General features: G+C 45.0%; 1 protein-coding gene across 2 annotated transcripts in view; it reads left to right on the top strand.

Moving 5' to 3' along the window:
* LOC115225343 (ADP-ribosylation factor-binding protein GGA1) overlaps positions 1–17,463 on the top strand; it is a 67,567-nt gene that overhangs the window by 49,506 nt on the left and 598 nt on the right. For both annotated transcript variants that reach the window (XM_029796292.2, XM_036513957.1), the window contains exons 12-18: positions 1,909–2,027; positions 6,396–6,594; positions 8,100–8,274; positions 11,472–12,145; positions 14,099–14,262; positions 15,353–15,463; positions 17,078–17,463. The exon at positions 17,078–17,463 is cut by the window's right edge and continues 598 nt beyond it. In XM_029796292.2, the coding sequence (XP_029652152.1) occupies positions 1,909–2,027; positions 6,396–6,594; positions 8,100–8,274; positions 11,472–12,145; positions 14,099–14,262; positions 15,353–15,463; positions 17,078–17,170 (1,535 nt within the window). In that variant the 3' untranslated portion in view covers positions 17,171–17,463. The remainder of the gene's footprint in view (positions 1–1,908; positions 2,028–6,395; positions 6,595–8,099; positions 8,275–11,471; positions 12,146–14,098; positions 14,263–15,352; positions 15,464–17,077) is intronic.

Raw genomic sequence — 17,463 nt, 5'->3', positions numbered from 1 at the left:
TGGGGTCTGGGGAGCCCGAAGGCTGCACCAGGCCAGTCAGATCTGGCAGTGTTTCTACAGCTGGATGCCTTTCCTAACGCCAACCACTCCACAAGTGTAGAGGGTGATTTTATGTGCCACCGACACAGGTGCCAGATGAGGCTGGCAGACGGCCACGCTCGGATGGTGTTTTTTATGTGCCACCGACACAGGTGCCAGACGAGATATCTGTAAAATGAGATGTCAGTGTTATTTTCAATGGAATAGATGATGTTTTATGCTAGGGTAGAAGATATTAAAATATGAAGGAAGGATCCACAACAGAGCAGCTTAGACTGATGATGATGATGATGCCGAATATTTTTAATCAGGGTTTGTTCCCATTAACAGGTAGCTGGACCTACCTCACTCTTACACCAACTGCTCTCACACCATCTTGCCTGGTTTTGGGCATCCCCTCTCCTCAAGCCAACCCTCCCAATCTCCTCCTCTACCTGTCCCCTCCATGTTTGACCTTCTGGTTGACCTTCGCGGTTCATTCACCTTTAAACTCAACCGCTCTCCGCAGAACACGATCGTCATCCCTCCTCAACACATGTCCACACCACCACACTCCATTTGAGCTTGTCAGCTGGTCCACCGATTCCTTGAACCCCAGCATCCCCATCAAGTCCTCATTCCTCCTCTTATCCAAAGTCACAATATACATCGGCTCTTCTCCTGCATCTCAACTTGATTTCGAGCCAGGTCGTCTGCTGCTGGAGAGGACCGACCAGGTAAAGAACCTGGGTATCTTGGTGGATTCTTCCTTTTCGCCTTCGGCCCAGTGCGTCCGTGCTGCCAACAAAGCACGCGGAGTTCTGTTTTTTATTCGACGGGAGGGAATAAAACTACCTCGCTTGGCAACAGGTGGGGGTTGGCGTCAGGAAGGGCATCCGGCTGTAGAAAACTTGCCTCACGCATAGCGCTGCGCATATGTGCATACATTTTTAAGTAGGCGTGGGCATGGCTGTGTGGTTAGGGAGCTTGCCTCCTAGCTACATGGTTTCGGGTTCAGTCCCACTGCGTGGCACTTTGGGTAAGTGTCTTCTACTATAGCCCCGAGCCGACTGGAGCTTTGTGATTGAATTCGGTAGGTGCAATTTACTGCCGTGTGGGCATGTGTGCGTATAGCGGCTCAGTGCCTCTCCAAAGAGAGAGGGGGGGGTCATTCGGAATGCTCACAGCAGCCATATTCCTACCGCTGAATGTCACGCTGGTGAGACCCATATTGGAGTACGCGATTCAAGCCTCTTCTCCTTATCTCCTCAAAGACATACATCATCTCGAAAGAGTCCAGAAGCTGGCTACCCGCATGGTTCTTGGTCTCAAGCATTTGTCTTATGAAGAAATGCTGAAGACGCTCGACCTTTATTCTCTAGAAAAACGGCGACGCCGTGGTGATCCCATTCTTGCTCACAACATCATAAGCGGAAAGTGTAACCTCTCGAAAGAGCTGTTATTCACTCCTGCTCCAGAGCGTCGGCTGCGGGGTCACTCTGAAAAGCTCTATCTGCGACGATTTCATCTCAATCGAAGGAGAGGGGCTTTCTCCGTCCGGGTTGCGGATCCGTGGAATAAGCTGCCGGATGAGATGGTGAAGATGCCGAAGACCGCTCGGTTCAAAGTCTCTCTTGACCAGAAATATCCTGAACTCTTTGTATGAACACCCTCCCTGTACATAACTCCATGTCCCCCTACATGGCTTTGCTTTTGCTTTTTGAGGCAAAAAATTAACTTAACTTAACTCGCATTCAAGAAGAGAGCACGAGTAGGGACACAGTCGGTTGAGGTGGCCAGCACAATTCCAGTTTGCGAGTTTTTTTTATCATGTTGACCGAGTAAGGACATGTGTTAATGTTTGTCTGTCTGTTTGTCTCTTTGTTTTAGGTCTGAGTGACCCGCCGGATATGAAGCCTGTTGTCGCTTCTAACCAACCAAGTTCAAACCTTGACAACAGCAGTTCCTCCACCATTGACCAGTTGAGTGATATTTTTGGATCAGTCAATGTAAGTAAACACATTATGTGTGGATGTGTATATATATGTATATCTTTGTATGTATGTATGTATATATATATATATGAAGGCGCATGGCTCAGTGGTTAGAGCGTCGAGCTTACGATCGTGAGGTTGTGAGCTCGAATCCCGGACAGGGCTGCGTGTTGTTCTCGAGCAAGGCACTTTATTTCACGTTGCTCCAGTTCACTCAGCTGTAGAAATGAGTTGCGATGTCACAGGTGCCAAGCTGTATCGACCTTTGTCTTTCCCTTGGATGACACTGGTGGCGTGGAGAGGGGAGGCTGGTATGCATGGGCGACTGCTGGTCTTCCATAAACAACCTTGCCCGGACTTGTGTCTAGGAGGGTAACTTTCTAGGTGCAATCCCATGGTCATTCATGACCGAAGGGGGTCTTTACCCTTTATATATATATATATATATATATATGTAAAGATAGATCGTTAGCCACTACACACTTTTTTTTCTCTCCTTGTTTTTCCTGTGTCCCTTTCTATAGAAGAGCGTAGGCTCGAAACGTAAAAGACTTTTTCTATTCCTGAGCGTTATACTAATACATCTGTTTGTTTTGTACACCACCTATTTCTTTACTACCCACAAGGGACTAAACACAGAGGGGACAAACAAGGACAGACAAACGGATAAAGTCAATTACATCGACCCCAGTGCGTAACTGATACTTAATTTATCGACCCCGAAAGGATGAAAGGCAAAGTCGACCTCGGCGGAATTTGAACCCAGAACGTAACGGCAGACGAAATACAGCTACGCATTTCGCCCGGCGTGCTAACGTCTCTGCCAGCTCGCCGCCTTTCTTCGTATACCACCTGTCTTCGTCTTTTGTTTATTTTCGTAAACTTTCCCTTTTTATATATATATATATATATATATATATATATTTTTAAAGACTCCGCCGGTTACGACGACGAGGGTCCCAGCTGATACGATCAACGGAACAGCTTGCTCGTGAAATTAACGTGCAAATGGCTGAGCATTCCACAGACACGTGTACCCTTAACGTAGTTCTCGGGGATAATCAGCGTGACACAGAGAGTGACAAGGCTGACCCTTTGAAATACAAGTACAACTCATTTTTGCCAGCTGAGTGGACTGGAGCAACGTGAAATAAAGTGTCTTGCTCAAGGACACAACGCGTCGCCGGGAATCGAACTCACAACCTTACGATCATGAGCCGAATGCCCTAACCACTAAGCCACGCGCCCTCACCTATATATATATATATATATATCAGTGGTGATTCCAGCACATGGGCTGTTCGGGCTTAGCCAGAGCATAAATGCAGTAATGTGAATGTGTATTTGCAAGCTGATTAAATTCCTACCAACACTGATTTCAAGTATGTAATTGCAACCAATAACTGGGGCTCCTTTTATTGAGCCTGGTCACAGTTCACTTATTTTCCTTCACCGTCTTGCAGTCGTCTTAGAGATGCCCTGTGTTAAAAAATATCATTCGTAGCAGACGTTCGCTCAACATCATTCACACACACCTGGTTCAGGTGTTGCAGCCAGAGTTGTTATCTATAATTGTAAAAATTAAAAGCAATTCAAATTCAATGTTTTCTTGGAACAATAAATTTCTATAGAGATTAGGATTTAAATTCCAATCTATGAAAGTTTCGGTTCTACGTCATCATCATCATCGTTTAATGTCTGTTTTCCATGCTAGCATGGGTTGGATGGTTCAACCAGGGTCTCGGAAGCCAGGAGGCTGCACCAGGCTCCAGTCAGATCTGGCAGTGTTTCTACAGCTGGATGCCCTTCCTAACGCCAACCACTCCATGAGTGCAGTGGGTGCATTTTACGTGCCAGGGGAGGCTGGCATCGGCCACGTTTGGACGGTGCTTTTAACGTGCCACCTGCATGGAAGCCAGTCAAGACAGCACTGGTATTGGCTACGTTCGGATGGTGCTTTTTACATGCCACCTGCATGGAAGCCAGTCAAGACAGCACTGGTATTGGCTACGTTCGGATGGTGCTTTTTACATGCCACCTGCATGGAAGCCAGTCAAGACAGCACTGGTATTGGCTACGTTCGGATGGTGCTTTTTACATGCCACCTGCATGGAAGCCAGTCAAGACAGCACTGGTATTGGCTACGTTCGGATGGTGCTTTTTACATGCCACCTGCATGGAAGCCAGTCAAGACAGCACTGATTGGCTACGTTCGGATGGTGCTTTTTACATGCCACCTGCATGGAAGCCAGTCAAGACAGCACTGGTATTGGCTACGTTCGGATGGTGCTTTTTACATGCCACCTGCATGGAAGCCAGTCAAGACAGCACTGGTATTGGCTACGTTTGGACGGTACTTTTTACGTGCCACCTGCACAAAAGCCAGTCAAGGCGGCGCTGGCATTGGCCATGTTCGGATGGTGCTTTTTACGTGCCACCGGCACAGGGATCACAATTACAATTTCCATTGATTTTTGATGTTGATGTACTTGACTCAATAGGTCTCCTCAAGCACAGGGTCGAAACGGTGTTTATTTACTTGCCACCTGCACAGGAGTTAGTCCAGCAGCACTGGCAATATTCTTAAAGGATCAAAAAATCATCCAACAACTTGAGCTAATACAAACGAGCCTGGCAGGTGTAAAAGACTAATTGGCATATCTTATCAGGAGTACAGGTGACAATCAGATCACTGATGTTTGTTGTGCCCTCTGCTGTCGTTATATGATTGCTTTTATTCTGTGCGTCTCTGTGTAAAGATCAGTTGTTTCGCAGGATTGCTTTATTTTTACCCTTAATTTTGAAATGGAGAAAGATATAGTGCTAGATTTATAAATTAAAGCATTTGGGATTAGAAATAAAGTGGAAAAAAGTGTTCAGCCCTTGTAGGAGAGGCTGTGTGGTACGTAGCTTGTTTACCAACCACATGGTTCCGGGTTCAGTCCCACTGCGTGGCACCTTGGGCAAGTGTCTTCTGCTATAGCCTCGGGCTGACCAATGCCTTGTGAGTGCATTTGGTAGAAGAAAACTGAAAGAAGCCCGTCGTATATATATATATATATAGGTGCAGGAGTGGCTGTGTGGTAAGTAGCTTGCTTATGAACCACATGGTTCCGGGTTCAGTCCCACTGCGTGGCACCTTGGGCAAGTGTCTTCTATTATAGCCTCGGACCAACCAAAGCCTTGTGAGTGGATTTGGTAGACGGAAACTGAAAAGAAGCCCGTCGTATATAGGTGCAGGAGTGGCTGTGTGGTAAGTAGCTTGCTTACCAACCACATGGTTCCGGGTTCAGTCCCACTGCGTGGCACCTTGGGCATGTCTTCTGCTATAGCCTCGGGCCGACCAAAGCCTTGTGAGTGGATTTGGTAGACGGAAACTGAAAAGAAGCCCGTCGTATATATATATATATATAGGTGCAGGAGTGGCTGTGTGGTAAGTAGCTTGCTTACGAACCACATGGTTCCGGGTTCAGTCCCACTGCGTGGCACCTTGCGCACGTGTCTTCTGCTATAGCCTCGGGCCGACCAATGCCTTGTGAGTGGATTTGGTAGACGGAAACTGAAAGAAGCCCATCGTATATATATATATATATATAGGTGCAGGAGTGGCTGTGTGGTAAGTAGCTTGCTTATGAACCACATGGTTCCGGGTTCAGTCCCACTGCGTGGCACCTTGGGCAAGTGTCTTCTATTATAGCCTCGGGCCGACCAAAGCCTTGTGAGTGGATTTGGTAGACGGAAACTGAAAGAAGCCCATCGTATATATATATATATATATAGGTGCAGGAGTGGCTGTGTGGTAAGTAGCTTGTTTACCAACCACATGGTTCCGGGTTCAGTCCCACTGCGTGGTACCTTGGGCAAGTGTCTTCTATTATAGCCTCGGGCCGACCAAAGCCTTGTGAGTGGATTTGGTAGACGGAAACTGAAAAGAAGCCCGTCGTATATATATATATATATAGGTGCAGGAGTGGCTGTTGTGGTAAGTAGCTTGCTTACGAACCACAGGTTCCGGGTTCACTCCCACTGCGTGGCACCTTGGGCATGTGTCTTCTGCTATAGCCTCGGGCCGACCAATGCCTTGTGAGTGGCTTTGGTGGACGGAAACTAAAAGAAGCCTGTCGTATGTATATGTGTATGTTTGTGTGTTGTGTTTGCCCCCCTCCCCCAACATCGCTTGAGACCGATAGAATAAGTACTGGGCTTACAAAGAGTAAGTCCTGGGGTCGATTTCTTCAACTAAAGGTGGTGCTCCAGCATGGCCACAGTCAAATGACTGAAACAAGTAAATGAAATGAAATGAATTACCATTATTATTATCATTATCATTATTATTATTATTATTATTATTGTTTTATTTTTGTTGTTTCTTTTTGTGGCAAGGTGGAACCTTCAGACAAACTCAGCAATGTGATAACAGCCAGCAGCACGACAGATGCCAATCCTTCACCAATCCATTCAGTTTTCAACATGGGGGCCACGAACACACCACTGCACAGTGGCATGGCGCAGGCTCCCGTGTTCCCCAACTTCACTGCGACGTCACAGACACCGTCCCTGGCCTCAGGGTCTTTTGTTTCTGGTAAGGACATCGCTTCCTTTCTGCTCCTCCTCCTCCTCCTCCTCATTCCTTTTCTTCTCGTTGTTATTGTTCTTTGTCATTGTCAACCTCTTCTTCTTCCTTCTAACTAAGCCTGGACAAAGAAAAAAAAAAATCAGATGATATATCATCATCATCATCGTTTAACGTCTGTTTTCCATGCTAGCATGGGTTGGACGATTTGACTGAGGACTGGCGGACCAGATGGCTGCACCAGGCTCCAATCTGATCTGGCACAATTTCTACAGCTGGATGCCCTTCCTAACGCCAACCACTCCAAGAGTGAAGTGGGTGTTTTTACGTGCCACCGGCATGAGGGCCAGTCTGGCGGTACTGTCAACGGCCACGCTTGAAATGGTGCTTTTTTATGTGCCACCTGCACAGGAGCCAGTCCAGCGGCACTGGCAACAACCTCGCTCAAATATTTTGTTCACATGCCAGTAAGGCGACATTGGTTACGATCATGCTCAAATGGTGCTTTTTATGTGCCACCGGCACGGAAGCCGGACAGCCGTTCTGGCAGTGATCTCGCTCGGATGGAGCTGTTAGCGCTCCACTGGCACGGGTGGTAGTCATTGAATTTGGTTGAGTGTGCCGGTGGCATGTAAAAAGCACCATCCGAACGTGGCCGATTCTAGCGCCACCTTGACTGGCTTCCGTGCCGGTGGCACGTTAAAAGCCCCAACCGATCGTGGCCGCTGCCAGCCTCCCCTGGCACGTAAAAATCATCCACTACACTCGCGGAGTGGTTGGCGTTAGGAAGGGCATCCAGCTGTAGAAACACTGCCAGATCAGACTGGAGCCTGGTGCAGCCTCCTGGCTTCCCAGATCCCGGTCGAACCGTTCAACCCATGCTAGCATGGAGAACGGACACTAAACGATGATGATGTTATATATATATACATATATATATATCGATACACCAATCCGATCGTGGCATTGCCCACCAATCCGAATGTGGCTGTTGCAGCCTCGCCTGGCCCCTGTGCCGGTGGCATGTAAAAAGCACCCACTACACTCATGGAGTGGTTGGCATTAGGAAGGGCATCCAGCTGTAGAAACACTGCCAGATCAGACTGGAGCCTGGTGCAGCCTCCTGGCTTCCCAGATCCCGGTCGAACCGTTCAACCCATGCTAGCATGGAGAACGGACACTAAACGATGATGATGTTATATATATATATATATATCGATACACCAATCCGATCGTGGCATTGCCCACCAATCCGAATGTGGCTGTTGCAGCCTCGCCTGGCCCCTGTGCCGGTGGCATGTAAAAAGCACCCACTACACTCATGGAGTGGTTGGCATTAGGAAGGGCATCCAGCTGTAGAAACACTGCCAGATCAGACTGGAGCCTGGTGCAGCCCCCTGGCTTCCCAGATCCCGGTCGAACTGTTCAACCCATGCTAGCGCAGAAAACAGACGTTAAACGATGATGAAATCGGCCTCTGGTAACCATCTCATTCTCTCACCTTCTCGTTGCAGCACCACTGAAGAACAAACCGCAGGCGTTTGGCTCCATGTCTGCAGACGCACTCGGCATGCGGCTGTCCTCGTCCACCACGGTGAGCGAGTCCCAGAAGAAGGCCATGGAGGAGTTGGACATGCTCGGTAAAGCCATGTTGATGCAGTCTCTGTCGAAAGAGAAAGGTCAGAGTAGGTGAGTATCTTGTTACTGTTGTGGTTTAGCCCTAGGCTGGTCCTGAGCTGGACAGATTTATGATCAAAGACGTTCCACCTGTGACCATCCCATCTTTCATTCAGGCATAGTGTATCTAGGACTACGTTATCTGATGTATAGCATAGTAGTTAGTGTAAGTGGCTATAACTGTTGTTGTTTAGCCCCAGGTCAGTCCTGATCCAGACAGACTGATGATCAAATATGTTCCAGCTGTGATCATCCCCTCTTTTATTCAGGCATAGTGTATCTAGGACTACATTATCTAATGTATAGTATTAGAGGCTTTAGTTGTTGTTGTTATTTAGCCCCAGGTCAGACCTGATCCAGACAGACCTATGATCAAAGATGTTCCAGCTGTGACCATCCCATCTTTTATTCAGGCATAGTGTACCTAGGACTACATTATCTAATGTATAGTATTAGAGGCTTTAGTTGTTGTTGTTGTTTAGCCCCAGGTCAGTCCTGATCCAGACAGACCGATGATCAAATATGTTCCAGCTGTGATCATCCCCTCTTTTATTCAGGCATAGTGTATCTAGGACTACATTATCTAATGATCAAGAAAGGCCTATGTTCTTGTTAATCTCTAGGCATATGATAAGACGTTCCACCTGTGACCATCCCATCTTTTATTCAGGCTTAGTGTATCTAGGACTACATTATCTAATGTATAGTATAGTAGTTAGTATTAGTGGCTGTAGTTGTTGTTATTTAGCCCCAGGTCAGACCTGATCCAGACAGACCTATGATCAAAGATGTTCCAGCTGTGACCATCCCATCTTTTATTCAGGCATAGTGTACCTAGGACTACATTATCTAATGTATAGTATAGTAGTTAGTATTAGTGGCTATAGTTGTTGTTTAGCCCCAGGTCAGTCCTGATCCAAACAGACCTATGATGTGGTAGGGTGTGTGAAAAGTTTTCTAGTTAAGTGTGGGGGAAATGGTCAAGAACCCCTACTTTAGGTGTATTGGTATGTATTTCAAGGAATGGCCAGGTTTCTTTCTCTAACATTTTTCATGGTTCAACCTACACAAGTTAATGTATGAAGAAGAAAATAGGAATTTTCAAAGAAGTTTCTAGAAAACTAGTTTTTAAGGCGGCGAGCTGGCAGAATCGTTAGCATGCCGGGCGAAATGCTTAGCGGTATTTCGTCTGCCGTTACGTTCTGAGTTGAAATTCTGCCGAGGTCGACTTTGCCTTTCATCCTTTCGGGGTCGATTAAATAAGTACCAGTTACGCACTGGGGTCGATATAATCGACTTAATCTGTTTGTCTGTCCTTGTTTGTCCCCTCTGTGTTTAGCCCCTTGTGGGTAGTAAAGAAATAGGTATTTCGTCTGCCGCTACGTTCTGAGTTCAAATTCCGCCGAGGTCGACTTTCCCTTTCATCCTTTTGGAGTCAATTAAATAAGTACCAGTTACGCACTGGTGTCGATATAATCGACTTAATCCGTTTGTCTGTCCTTGTTTGTCCCCTCTGTGTTTAGCCCCTTGTGGGTAGTAAAGAAATTGGTATTTCGTCTGCTGCTACGTTATAAATATAGTCGAGCTAACGGTTCCTCATGAAGATAATATGGACGCCGCTCGGGCTCGAAAATTGAACCGTTATGAAAACCTCCTCGAGGAATGTGAAGAAGCAGGCTGGAAAGCGGAACATTTTCCTATCGAAGTCGGATGTAGAGAGTTTGTAGGACACAGCGTGAGACGACTGTTGTTATCGCTAGGCCTAACTCATTGTAAAGTCAATACCACCATGACTGATATCCAATCTACAGTGGAGAAGGCTAGCCACTGGATTTGGTTAAAAAGAGACGATGAGTGATGGCTAGAAGTATATTGAGTTCTTCATAACCAGCTGATCTAGCAAGCGGGGCCTCATATCAGTGAGGGGGGCCGGTGCGCATTGATGCCGTTGAGAGGTAGGCCCCGAAATGGAGAAGGCTAGCCACTGGATTTGGTTAAAAAGAGACGATGAGTGATGGCTAGAAGTATATTGAGTTCTTCATAACCAGCTGATCTAGCAAGCGGGGCCTCATATCAGTGAGGGGGGCCGGTGCGCATTGATGCCGTCGAGAGGTAGGCACCGAAACGGCGCGCATTCTCTCCTGATGACCCCATACACTTGCTAGCTTCCGGTATACGGAGATTTTAACTGGTAGCACTTGCATGTGCAAGTTTGTTTGCAAGACATCGAGTTCAAATTCCGCTGAGGTCGACTTTGCATTTCATCCTTTCGGGGTCGATTAAATAAGTACCAGTTATGCACTGGGGTCAATGTAATCGACTTAATCTGTTTGTCTGTCCTTGTTTGTCCCCTCTGTGTGTAGCCCCTTGTGGGTAGTAAAGAAATAGGTATTTCGTCTGCCGCTACGTTCTGAGTTCAAATTCATCCTTTTGGGGTCGATTAAATAAGTACCAGTTACGCACTGGGGTCGATGTAATCGACTTAATCTGTTTGTCTGTCCTTGTTTGTCCCCTCTGTGTGTAGCCCCCTGTGGGTAGTAAAGAAATAGGTATTTCGTCTACCGTTACGTTCTGAGTTCAAATTCCGCCGAGGTCGACTTTGCCTTTCATCCTTTCGGGGTTGAGTAAATAAGTACCAGTTATGCACTGGGGTCGATATAATCGACTTAATCCGTTTGTCCCCTCTGTGTTTAGCCCCTTGTGGGTAGTAAAGAAATAAGTATTTCGTCTGCCGCTACGTTCTGAGTTCAAATTCTGCCGAGGTCGACTTTGCCTTTCATCCTTTCGGGGTTGAGTAAATAAGTACCAGTTATGCACTGGGGTCGATATAATCGACTTAATCCGTTTGTCCCCTCTGTGTTTAGCCCCTTGTGGGTAGTAAAGAAATAAGTATTTCGTCTGTCGCTACGTTCTGAGTTCAAATTCCGCCGAGGTCGACTTTGCCTTTCATCCTTTCGGGGTCGAGTAAATAAGTACCAGTTATGCACTGGGGTCGATGTAATTGACTTAATCCGTTTGTCTGTCCTTGTTCGTCCCCTCTGTGTGTAGCCCCTTGTGGGCAGTAAAGAAATAAGAAAACTAATTTTTAAACAATAAATGGCTTTGGGGGGGTCCGCCAGAATAAAATAGCAATCAAAAGGGGACCATAGATAAAAAAAAGGGTCGAGAACCTCTACCCTAACCCAATCTTTGCCTGTTTCTCGTTTCAGTTCGTCGACAAATTCCCCGTTCACGTCGGCGTTGTCTGCAACCGGCACCAACACCACCACCAACACCACCACCACAACAGCAGCGACTTCGTTGTCGACGACGCCGGCCACACATTCCACAAACAGCGCCATCGGACCATTCATCGGCGCCTCCACCACCACCACTGGTTCTACTTCTACCACGACGACGACCACCACCACTACTGCTACTACTAATAATACTAATAATAATACTTCTTCAGCTCTCGACGACACAATCGGCGACCTGTTCTGCTTCAACGGAGACCTCACGCCGTCGATCTTGACGACCGCATCCACTACGCCCGCCTCCAGCATCATCTCCACGACGACGACGACCACGAAAGATGCTGCCGATATCCTGACAGCGACGACAGCAATATCAAATAATACTACCACCACCGCCACCGCCACAACAACAATCAACAGCAATGGTAGCGGCAGTGGTGGTGGTGGTGGAGACGTGGTGGGGTCGCTGCTCAACTTCTCCACGAAGCCGCTGGTGCCCGTCGGACAGGAACCCGCCTACTCGGACGGCAGCGGCGGAGGGGGAGGAGGCGGGAGCAACATCATCAACACCGGCTCCCCCACCCTCGTGCCGAAGGAGCCGATCTCGCTGTCTGATGTCTTTGTGCCACTGGAGTCTGTTGAACCAGGTAAAAGCATCACTCTCTCTGTCTTTCTATCTCCGTCTCTCTCGCCCTATCTCTGTTCCTCTTTCTCTCTCTCTCTCGCTCATCCTTCTGTAGTTAGCCTTTCCATCCATTCCCCCTGGGGTTGATAACATAAGGTCTCTCTCAAATAAACACTGGGATTTCAATTTAAGAATTGTTTCCTTATTATATATTTTAACCCTTTTATTAGCATATTTCTGTTGAGATGCTCTGTGTTTCTTTCAATTAATTTTAAATATAACAAAGAATTTAGTAAAATAACTTAGTTATCATTAAGCTGGTGTTAGGAACATAAATTGTGACTAAGGTTTGGTGGAAGATTTTAATTCAAAACTTATGAAAACAAGACATTTGTACTACAGAGCCCAGAGGCAGTTTCAGGCAGGTTGGTATCCAAAGGGTTAAGAATTGTTTCTCTATTATATATTTTAACCCTTTCTTCACCATATTTCTGTTGAGATGCTCTGTGTTTCTTTCAATTACTTTATATATAACAAAGAATTTAGTAAAATAACATCGTTATAATTAAGCTGGTGTTAGGAACATAAATTGTGACTAAGGTTTGGTGGAAGATTTTTTACTCAAAACTTAAGAAAACAAGACATTTGTACTACAGAGCCAGAGGTGGTTTCAGCCAAGCTGGTATCAAAAGGGTTAAGAATTGTTTCTCTATTATATATTTTAACCGTTTTGTTACCATATTTCTGTTGAGATGCTCTGTGTTTCTTTCAATTAATTTTAAATATAACAAAGAATTTAGTAAAATAACTTAGTTACCATTAAGCTAGTGTTAGGAACATAAATTGTGACTAAGGTTTGGTGGAAGATTTTAATTCAAAACTTATGAAAACAAGACATTTGTATTCAAAGCCAGAGGTGGTTTCACATGGGTTGGTATCAAAAGGGTTAAGAATTGTTTCTCTATTATATATTTTAACCCTTTTGTTAGCATACTTCTGTTGAGATGCTCTGTGTTTCTTTCAATTAATTTTAAATATAACAAAAAATTTAGTGAAAAAACTTAGTTATCATTCAGCTAGTGTTAGGAACATAAATTGTGACTAAGGTTTGGTGGAAGATTTTAATGCAAAACTTATGAAAACAAGACTTTTGTACCACCGAACTAGAGGCAGTTTCAGCCGGGTTGGTATCCAAAGGGTTAAGAATTGTTTCTCTATTATATATTTTAACCCTTTTGTTACCATATTTCTGTTGAGATGTTCTGTGTTTCTTTCAATTACTTTAAATATAACAAAGAATTTAGTAAAACAACTTAGTTATCATTAAGCTGGTGTTAGGAACATAAATTGTGACTAAGGTTTGGTGGAAGATTTTAATTCAAAACTTATGAAAACAAGACATTTGTACTACAGAGCCAGAGCCGGTTTCAGCCAGGTTAGTATCAAAAGGGTTAAGAATTGTTTCTCTATTATATATTTTAACCGTTTTGTTACCATATTTCTGTTGAGATGCTCTGTGTTTCTTTTAATTAATCTTAAACATAACAAAGAATTTAGTAAAATAATTTAATTATCATTAAGCTAGTGTTAGGAACATAAATTGTGACCAAGGTTTGGTGGAAGATTTTAATTCCGAACTTTTGAAAACAAGACATTTGTACTACACAGCCAGACCGGTTTCAGCCGGGCTGGTAATGAAAAGGTTAAGGAGCAAACTCTTGTCAAAATATCAAATAATTGGCTATAGATTCTTGGATTTCTCTTTGGTTCTAAATTCTTGACTTAGTAAAATAACTTAATTATCATTAAGCTAGTGTTAGGAACATAAATCGGGGTTGGAATCAAAAGGGTTAATCAACTAAGGTCCCTCCACTTCTCAAAATGTCCATTTTTGTCCATTTTTGTCCCAAACCTTTATTATCATTGCAAAACCCTTCTTTCTAACGAATGCCCCCTTTTTTGGGTCTTCTTTCAGGAGCTACTTCTTCGATCAATGCCTATGAAAAAGATGGTCTAAAGATTGTGATACATTTTGCCAAGAACAAACCTCGACCGGACGTCCTCGTGCTGGTCGTATCTGTGATGAATAGTGGTTCAATTCCCATTCGGAACTTTCTCTTCCAAGCTGCTGTCCCAAAGGTAAATGACAACGATAACACTGTTTCCACATGATTTTCGTCCTTGGGTTGTAGCAACATTTTTTTCCTATTTGTCCAGGGAAGCGCCGCCCTGAGTGGCTTCTGTGCCGGTGGCACGTAAAAAGCACCATCTGAACGTGGCCAATGCCAGCGCCGCCTTGACTGGCACCTGTGCCGGTGGCACATAAAAGCGCCCACTACACTCATGGAGTGGTTGGCGTTAGGAAGGGCATCCAGCTGTAGAAACACTGCCAGATCGGACTGGAGACTGGTGCAGCCTCCTGGCTTCCCAGACCCCGGTCGAACCGTCCAACCCGTGCTAGCATGGAAAGCGGACGCTAAACGATGATGATGATGATGATGATGATTAAAAAAGAAATCAAAAAGTCCTTGGGTCGATTTATTCAACTAAAAACCCCTTTGGGACAGTGCTCCAGCATGGCCACAGTCAAATAATCGAGTCAAGTAAGGGAATAAAAAAATAAGTGCAGGAGTGGCTGTGTGGTAAGAAGCTTGGTCCCAACCACATGGTCCAGGGTTCAGTCCTACTGTGTGGCACCTTGGAGAAGTGTCTTCTACCATAGCCTTGGGTTGACCAAAGCCTTGCGAGTGGATTTGGTAGACGGAAACTGAAAGAAGCTTGTTGTATATATGTGTGTGTGTGGGGGGGGGTAAGAAGCTTGCTTACCAACCACATGGTTCTGGGTTCAGTCCCACTGTGTGACACCTTAGGCAAGTGTCTTCTGCCCCTCAGGTTGCCCAAAGCCTTGTGAGTGGATTTGGTAGACGGAAACTGAAAGAAGCCCATTGTGTGTATATGTATGTATGCCTGCGTGTCTTTACATTTGTGTTTGCCTCCCACACGGCTGTTGTTGGTGTGTTTATGTCCCTGCCACATAGCAGTTCAGCAAAATAGATCGATCGATAGAATAAGTAAAAGCTAAAAGATATCTGACAGTGCCATCGTGTTGTCGTTTGTAGGTGTGGTGCGGGGGTCAGGTGGGATTCTGTCTCTCTCCACCCACCCACCCCAGTTTTGTTTTCTGTCACTAAAGCATCTGTTGTTGTTGTTGTTCTTCTTCTTCTTCCAGATGATGAAAGTGAAACTCCAGCCTCCGTCAGCTACAGATTTGCCTTCTTTCAACCCAATCTTACCACCAGCGGCCATCACGCAAGTCATGTTGCTAGCCAACCCTCTCAAGGTAAAACTAAGACTATTATTATAACTACTACTACTACTACTACCACCATTACTATTAATTCTACAGCCACCATCATTACTACCAGCACCACTACTACAACCACAACCATCACTACTACACCTTCCACCACCACCATCACCAATACTATTACAACTACAACCACTATGACCACTATTCTATATTATTATTATTATTTATTATTTATGGCGCAGGAGTGGCTGTGTGGTAAGTAGCTTGCTTACCAACCACATGGTTCTGGGTTCAGTCCCACTGCGTGGCACCTTGGACAAGTGTCTTCTGCTATAGCCCCGGGCCGACCAAAGCCTTGTGAGTGGATTTGGTAGACGGAAACTGAAAGAAGCCTGTCATATACATGTATATATGTTTGTGTGTCTGTCCCCCTAGCATTGCTTGACAACCGATGTTGGTGTGTTTATGTCCCCATCACTTAGCGGTTCGGCAAAAGAGACTGATAGAATAAGTACTGGGCTTACAAAAGAATGTCCCGGGGTCGAGTTGCTCGATTAAAGGCGGTGCTCCAGCATGGCCGCAGTCAAATGACTGAAACAAGTAAAAGAGTAAAGAGTAATGTATTATTATTATTATTATTATAATTATAATAATAATAATAATAATAATAATAATAATAAGGTGGGGAGCTGGAGGAATTGTTAGCACACTGAGCGAAATGCTTAGCAGTAATTCGTCTGCTGTTAGATTCTGAGTTCAAATTACACTAAGGTTGACTGTTTCCTTTCACCTGTTTGGGGGTCAATAAATTAAGTACCAGTCGTGTACTGGGATTGATTTAATCGATTGTGCCTTTAGTAGAAAGGATTATTATCTCCGCCTCAGCAAAGGCGGAGGTATTGTTTTCAGTTGTTTTTTCAGTTGTCTTTGTTTGTCCATGGACAAGATATCTCAAGAACCACTGGATAGATTCAGATGAAACTTTCAGGGATGTTTGGCCTCATGACTGGCATGAACTGATTAAATTTTGGGATCGATCCAGCAACAGACAAGGATTCCGGATTATTTTTTCTGGGTTTTTTAAATTAATTTTTGAGAGTGATTGGGTTCATTTTTAGTATTCTCATTTGTGAGAGCATTCGAGTTTATTTCAGATATTCTCATCTTAAAAATCATCTCTGACTAATCATTGAGAGGACGTTGGTGTTGCTTTGGCAGGGGTTTGCACTCTCTGAGTGCACTTATTATTATTATTATTATTATCTCTGCCTTTGCTAAGGTATTGTTTTCAGTTGTCTTTGTTTGTCCATGGACAAGATATCTCAAGAACCACTGGATGGATTCGGATGAAACTTTTAGGGATGTTTGGCCCCATGACTGGAACGAACTTAATAGATTTTGGGATCAATCTGGTACCGAACAAGGATTCTGGATTATTTTTCCTGATTATTTTACTTAATTTTGAGAGCAGTCAAGTTCATTTTTAGTATTCTCGTTTGTGAGAGCAGTTGAGTTTATTTCAGATCTTCTCATTTCAAAAATCACCCCTAGCTAATCGTTGAAAAGACGTTGATGTTGCCTTGGTGGACTTTGCGCTTTCTGAGTGATGTTGTTGTTTTCTTATTTTCCCTTTTATTTTTGCAGGAGAAGATACGATTAAAATACAAGATCACATATTACAAGGAGTCGGTGCAGCTGTCGGACGTCGGGGAGATCGACGACTTTCCAACCAACTGACCACCACTCCTCGGCAACACACAGACGACCACCACCCACAGATCAACACAATACTCTAGCCACGAGGAACTGAAGACTGACCATCTTGAAAGGGCCTTTTTGATATTCTATCCCGAGGTAGAGGGATAAGGGAGTCCGGCTGGGGGTGGTGGGTCAGGAGTAGATTGTGTGCGTGCGTGTGTGTGTGTGCGTGTGTGTGTGTGTGTGTGTGTGGTGGAGGCTGGTGGTGGCAGGGTGGCGAGCGGTTCCGATCCATTCTGTTCCACTCCTCCCACCCCTGCCACTGTTTCCTC

Source organism: Octopus sinensis, linkage group LG27 (genome assembly GCF_006345805.1).
Source record: "Octopus sinensis linkage group LG27, ASM634580v1, whole genome shotgun sequence".
In the NCBI taxonomy this organism is placed as follows: domain Eukaryota; kingdom Metazoa; phylum Mollusca; class Cephalopoda; order Octopoda; family Octopodidae; genus Octopus; species Octopus sinensis.
Note: the sequence above shows the minus strand (reverse complement) of the source record. Positions and strands in the feature narration are given on the sequence as shown.